The sequence below is a fragment of the Onychostoma macrolepis genome, chromosome 01 (genome assembly GCF_012432095.1).
Source record: "Onychostoma macrolepis isolate SWU-2019 chromosome 01, ASM1243209v1, whole genome shotgun sequence".
Classification (NCBI taxonomy): domain Eukaryota; kingdom Metazoa; phylum Chordata; class Actinopteri; order Cypriniformes; family Cyprinidae; genus Onychostoma; species Onychostoma macrolepis.
Genome location: NC_081155.1, coordinates 28,653,638 through 28,660,578, shown reverse-complemented (window position 1 = coordinate 28,660,578; position 6,941 = coordinate 28,653,638). Strand labels below are relative to the sequence as shown.

Genomic DNA, 6,941 nt, shown 5'->3' with positions numbered 1-6,941 from the left:
TTGACTTTCATGAGCTGTAAGCTCTAATCATCAAAATTAAAAGAAATAAACATTTGAAATATATCAGTCTGTGTGTAATGAATGAATATAATATACAAGTCTCACTTTTTGAATGGAATTAGTGAAATAAATCAACTTTTTGATGATATTCTAATTATATGACCAGCACCTGTATATACAGTATGCACCCAAATGATGCTAAAAGGATTTATGAGCAATTATCATTTCTATACATAACTCCATATAATGTATATAACCCACACATTTGACTATCATGTCCTAATCACTCTTTGTGTATGTCTTTTGAATAATTATTGAATAGTTTAGCGGTTTATAGTTGTTTTTGGTATGTGTGAGTTTGAAAATGCTTTCTTGAAATGTTCCTATCAACCAATTATTTGAAAAATGTATCAGATTCTTGTTATAGAAACCTTTGTCCAAATTATGCTCTGCAAGAGAGGGGAAATTCGGACCATGTGACTAATAAGATAACACATTGATTAATGTATTGGGAGGAGAAAGATAACAACACCCAAGCTAAGACAATGTCTAATTGGTCAAGACATAATTTGTGATATGTCCAACAGCCAAGTTTAAAAACTCAGGACACCAACAAATTTTAGCTTTTTGCTGTTTCTTTTGCCGCTTTTTGCCACTGCCTTTTGCTGCTGCTCTGGATGAGGAGAAAAGCCATCTAGTCTCACCTTTCTTTCCTTCTTTCCTTTCTTTTTTCTTTCCATTGAGAGTTTAGTTTTCTGAGTTACGTTTTGCCACAAAGCCGTTTCTCTGAGTCCAACTCTGACTGTGCCTGCCTCAAAACTTCAACCAGCCCGCTGACACCGCACCATTCTTCAGCCAACGCCCAAAACGTCAATTCGAACAACTACGTGAACTTCCAGCCAATCAACAACTTTGGGAAACCCCTTTCTGCAAGGACGCCACAATAAAAGGATTTCCCTTAAAACAAAGGCAATGCAAGTACAATCTCCAGTTTCTAGCTGAACTGGTGCATTTAATATAAAGCTTAATAGCCTCATTGAGAAACTCAGTGCAAGGGTTAATTAAATGATTGATGGTAGTTCAGGTCTAAGCAATTGCATATATTGCTATAAACTTGGGATTTAACATTTTCACTCTCTTAAACTCGTTCTTTCCTGACTTTCTCTCTTTCTGCAACTTGTGTGAATGTATGAGTGCGTATGTGTTAGATTTGTATGTCTTACTTTTATCCAATAAAGTCTTATTTATATTGAAAAGAGAAGCATCTTGTGTTTTGTGCTTACAAGTTAATGTTTTAACTGCTGATCTTGTTGCCGTGCTAATAAATTGCGTTTTCACTATATTTTGGATATTGATTTCCATTGCAGAGTTGATGTTATACGGCTCGTTCAATGAATTGCTGGCCAACTCAGTGATCAGCCGTAAAACAGTGATTCTGTCTAAATTCCCTATAAAATCATAAATATTTCCCTTTGAGCTAAGTTGACTTGTTTCCCTTACACCCATTCACAGATCATATACATTCAATGAGTTCTATTGGTTACACTTTATTTCGATAGTCCACTTTAGACATTCTACTAACTATAAGTAACTTTGTAAGTACATGTCAACTACATGTCTACTAACTTTCAGTAGGGTAGGTTTAGGGTTAGTAGAATAAGTTGATATATACTTGCAAAGTTTCTCATAATCAGTATGTTGTATGTTGTGGACCCATCAAAATAAAGTGTTAGAAGATATTAAGCAGGCAGTCTACTAATACACTAATGACTACTACTTGACATGTAGTTGAAAGTTACTTACTGTTAGTAGAATGTCTAAAGTGGACTATCTAAATAAAGTGTTACCATTCTATTTGTGACACAACATATAAACTTAGTGTACTCTGATCAATGCCAAACTTAATTTGGGGGTTGCCTGAAAAGTGAATAATGTATAGACAAACTATATTACTGATAAAACACTGAACTTTAGACTATTCAAAGTGTGAGCCATACTGTCACTAGCTCTGATATTAACAGCCAATCACATCACTGGAAGAGGAAGGTGCCAATTTGCAAATCTCTTCTGCTCAAGAAAGGTGAAACATGGAAGATAACGGAAACTAAGTTGGGTAACACTTTAGATTACAACCCACAACGTACTGCGTTAAGTAAACAAAATTTACAGTGTAACTTTTTTGTAATTATAGCGTACCTATTCAGTACCTCCGTGTAGGTATAAGGAAATAATATGTGAAGTTTGGGGAATAAAGGGATAATAACCTGTCAAATTACAAATTATTTTTACTGTAAGTATTTTGAAACTAAAGGGTACATATTCTAATATTACGTGTTATGTAGGCTATACAACAATCTTATATAAGCAAGCAATTTAGCAAAAATATACACTGTGTAGGCCTACTTTTTAAACATGCTGGGTTATTGTTTCAATCCAAACGATCGGTTGAGACTGTTGGGTTAGGAAGCTGACTTGATTTGACCCAATTTGGGTTGATATCAGTAATAAGTAACCCAACGGTCCTGGGTTAGGAACGGTCATGAATCTGGTCTGCACTTCCGTTCATTCACCACCAGAGGTCACTCGCTCATTATATTGACTTTCACACCACACATCACAATGGACTGCGTTTCCCATCAGCCATCTCACCAATCACACGCTCACCTGATCGCACGCACACAGCTGTAACCAATCACACACTCTATTTAAGCCATGGACTTTCTCTCCCTCGTGGCCGAGTTTTGTATGCGTTTACCGCTCCCCTAGCCGTAGCTACTCTACTGAGCCCCTGATAGTTTTCCCCTGCCTGTTTTGTATTGTGTTTTACCGTGTTTGTTTTCTAGCCCGTGTTCCCTGGATTAACCCTTGCCTTGCCGTTTGGACACTGTTTGCACCTCTCTTGGATTCTTGCTCGTGTACCTGGATTAGCTCTCTGTCTTGCTCCATTGGACACTGTTCGCCGATCGTCGACCCACACTTGCCCTAGGATTACTCTTTGTCTTGTCCCTGCCATACCTGTTTGCCATTGTTTCGACCCTGCCTGTTATGACCACGTCTCTTGTCAATAAAAGCTTGCACATGGATCCGCACGTCTCACGTCTCGTCAGCCACATTACAGAATACTCGGCCTCACAAGGATCCAGCAACTTCTCAGACGGACATTGGTCAGGTATGGACACAAATAGACTATTGTTTGCCCTTAAACAAGGCCCACGTTCATTGGAGAATCATATTAGGGAGTTTTTAGTTTTCGCTCATTATTCCGATTTACCAGACATCATTTTGATTGAGATTTTTTGTGATGGCATTAATCAGCCTCTGCGATCTCAGCTCAGACGCGAGGGCCCGCGTTCATCACTGAGTTGTTTTTTGGACTATGCTTTATTGACTGTTGGTTCAGTGTTCACTGTGGGTGTCATGGAGGAATGCAACACTGCACTCACTCATGAAATGGCAGCTACACTGGAGCACACTCACAAAATGGCGGCGACAGTTGAGCCCGTTCACAAAATGGCGGCGACAAGAACACCCCGTCAGGTCACTGCTGCCATTCACGAGTCAAGTCAAGCCACAGTTGATCTTAAAGAACCAAGTCAAGTCACAGCTGATCTTCAAGTCGCAGCTGATCTTCTCGAGTCCAGCCAAGTCACAGTTGAGGTTAATGAGCCAAATCAAGTCACAGTTGATGTTAAAGAGCCAAGCCAAGTCAGTCAATCTACATGAATCAGGGCAAGTCACAGTCGATGTTAAAGAGTCAAGTCACAGTTGATGTCAGAGAGTCTAGTCAAGCCACAGCTGATCTTCTCGAGTTAAGCCAAGTCGCAGCTGATATTCATGAACTAAGCCAAGTCGCAGCTGATCTTTTTTCGAGTCAAGCCAAGTCTCAGCTGATCTCCTAAAGTCAAGTCACGTCACAGCTGCTCGTCCAGAGTCACAGCAGCACGTCACAGCTGTTCATCCAGAGTCACAGCACGTCACAGCTGTTCATCCAGAGTCACAGCACGTCACAGCTGTTCATCCAGAGTCACAGCACGTCACAGCTGTTCATCCAGAGTCACAGCACGTCACAGCTGTTCGTCCAGAGTCACAGCACGTCTCAGCTGTTCACGTCACAGCTGACTGTCCAGAGTCACAGCACGTCACAGCTGACCGTCCAGAGTCACTTCACGTCTCAGCTGACCTCCTAAAGTCAAATCACGTCACAGCTGCTCGTCCAGAGTCACAGCAGCACGTCACAGCTGCTCATCCAGAGTCACAGCAGCACGTCACAGCTGTTCGTCCAGAGTCACAGCAGCACGTCACAGCTGTTCGTCCAGAGTCACAGCAGCACGTCACAGCTGTTCGTCCAGAGTCACAGCAGCACGTCACAGCTGACCTTCCAGAGTCGGGTCACGTCTCCGTTGACCTTCCAGAGTCGGGTCACGTCCAGGCTGACACACCCAGATCATCAAGGTCAGTCTTTCATTATCCCAGTCTGATATCCAGTGTGAGGGATTCACCGCTGGTGTCTGCACGCGCAGCTGGTATCCCCAAACCCACTCACTCTAGCCCTCCTGTTCCTGAACTGATTCCCCTGTCTGAAGTGCTTCCCATGATGGGGATCGCTTTATGTTGTGTTTGGGTGGCGTACACCACCGCAGCACTGTCTGAGGTGGCGGCTGCTGCCAGAGCTTCTCCAGAGGTGGTGGCACATGCTGCAGAACCTCCAGAAGCGGCAGGGCTCACCTCAGCCCCTTGTATGGTGGTGGCGCTCAGTAATGTACTCTCTACCTATTGTGTTGCGGTCGAAGAGACCGTTACTAAACTCTCCTTGTGTCCTGAGTTTACTGCTGTAGAACCTCCAGAGGTGGCGGCAACTGCTACAGAACCTCCAGAGGTGTCAGCGGTATCCGTCTGTGAACTCTCGTTCTTTCCTGTCACGGCTATGGAGGCCATCAATGAACTCTCGTTCTGTCCTGTCACGGCTATGGAGGCCGTCAGTGAACTCTCGTTCTGTCCTGTCACGGCTATGGAGGCCGTCAATGAACTCTCGTTCTGTCCTGTCACAGCTATGGAGATTAATTATGAACTTCCTGTGTTCCCTACCTCAGTCCTTGTGTCTGTGCATGTTCTGTCTCCTCCTTGTGTCTCAGTTTCCCTTAGGTCCCAGTCTCTGCTGTGGGTTCCTGATCCGTCAGGGTATGCTCCTGCTCTGTCTGCTCCGCTCTGGTGGTCTTCTGCTCCACCTGTTCCGTCTGCTCTGCCATGGTGTTCTACTATCTGGCTCTGGTGGTCTCCTGCTCCGCCCTGGTGGGCTCCTGCTCTGTCTGCGCCGCTGTGGTGGTCTGCTGTCTGGCTCTGGTGGTCTTCTGCTCCACCCTGGTGGGCAGCAGTCCCGTCGGCTCCGCCCTGGTGGGCAGCAGTCCCGTCTGCGTCGCTCTGGTGGGCTCCGGCTCCGTCTGCTCTGCCCTGGTGGGCTCCTGTTCCGTCCTGGTCTCCGCCTGGGTTCTCTGCTTCGCCGTTTCTGCCTGGGTGTCCTGCTCTGCCTCAGTCCCCGGTCTTCTCACTCCCACGTGACCTGGCCTCCGTCCCTCCCCTGTTCCGCCTCCGCCCACCACCCTCCTGGATTGTATGTTTGGAGCGCCTGGAAGCCGCCTCCTTGGGGCCCTGTCACGAATCTGGTCTGCACTTCCGCTCATTCACCACCAGAGGTCACTCGCTCATTATATTGACTTTCACACCACACATCACAATGGACTGCGTTTCCCATCAGCCATCTCACCAATCACACGCTCACCTGATCACACGCACACAGCTGTAACCAATCACACACTCTATTTAAGCCATGGACTTTCTCTCCTCGTGGCCGAGTATTGTATGCGCTATCGCTCCCCAGCCGTAGCTACTCTACTGAGCCCCTGATAGTTTTCCTAGTTTTCCCCTGCCTGTTTTGTATTGTGTTTTACCGTGTTTGTTTTCTAGCCCGTGTTCTCTGGAATAACCCTTGCCTTGCCGTTTGGACACTGTTTGCACCTCTCTTGGATTCTTGCTTGTGTACCTGGATTAGCTCTCTGCCTTGCTCCATTGGACACTGTTCGCCGATCGTCGACCCACGCTTGCCCTAGGATTACTCTTTGTCTTGTCCCTGCCATACCTGTTTGCCATCGTTTTGACCCTGCCTGTCATGACCACGTCTCTTGTCAATAAAAGCTTGCACATGGATCCGCACGTCTCAAAAAATAATCGAAGCACAGACGAGGGACAACTTTGAAACTGTCTGGAGTGTGTTCGTTTAAAACTGGAACTGGAAACAGCTTGAATGGCGCTTGAGACGGGTTTATCTGTGTTTGCGGCGCTCATGACAGGAATAGGTGTTGAAAATACAAGAAAACTAATCGAAGCGAAGAGGAGAGAGATTTTTTGAAACTGACTTGAATGTGTTCTTTTAAAACTGGAGTGTTTTGTCTGAGTATGTTCTCACAACATTGAGCTGCGATTGAAACCGGGAACGGTGAACAAGTCAAAATGGTGCTTGAGGATGTGGATCAAAACGGTAAAATCAAAGATGGTAAAATCCTGTCAGTTCACTATAATCTTGACTTTCATTGTTTATTACTGTGTGTTTACTGACGTGATGGTTTGGCCATAATAGTTTAACTTCGTCAGTGGAAGAAAACATGAACAGATTGAACAAAATCTTAAATTTGTTCTTAAACAAGGTTTTCAATAGAATTTGGTATAAGAATGGGGTTGCTTTGCTTTTTCCTGAACTGGTATAATTTTTATATTTTATTGTCTGTTGCCTGTTTTGTTGCTGTTGTCATATTGTATGTGATTTTAATTTAAAAACTGAAATTTCAAATAATATTTGAATTAAATAAAACAGTCACGTTTATTGATATATTACCTGATATATAACGTATGACCTACTGTATAAACAATCGTTTTAGAGCAATTTGTTG

The 6,941-nt window shown here is 44.2% G+C and overlaps 1 protein-coding gene across 1 annotated transcript; it reads left to right on the top strand.

Annotated features, from left to right (window-relative positions):
• Positions 1–3,417: 3,417 nt before the first annotated feature.
• Positions 3,418–5,556, top strand: LOC131543963 (uncharacterized). The gene is made up of 4 exons (XM_058781812.1): positions 3,418–3,709; positions 4,413–4,846; positions 4,877–5,142; positions 5,370–5,556. Exons 1-4 carry the CDS (start codon positions 3,418–3,420, stop codon positions 5,554–5,556), a joined length of 1,179 nt encoding a protein of 392 aa, XP_058637795.1.
• The last annotated feature ends 1,385 nt before the right edge of the window (positions 5,557–6,941 follow it).

What these genes read in the sequence shown, in the direction of transcription:
- LOC131543963 (XM_058781812.1), top strand. Translation starts at nt 3,418, where the DNA reads ATGGAGGAATGCAACACTGCACTCACTCATGAAATGGCAGCTACACTG. An exon ending in CTGCTGTAGAACCTCCAGAG is followed by an intron (nt 4,847 to 4,876) that starts GTGGCGGCAACT and finishes GAACCTCCAGAG; the next exon opens with GTGTCAGCGGTATCCGTCTG. An exon ending in TGTGTCTCAGTTTCCCTTAG is followed by an intron (nt 5,143 to 5,369) that starts GTCCCAGTCTCT and finishes CCTGGTGGGCAG; the next exon opens with CAGTCCCGTCGGCTCCGCCC.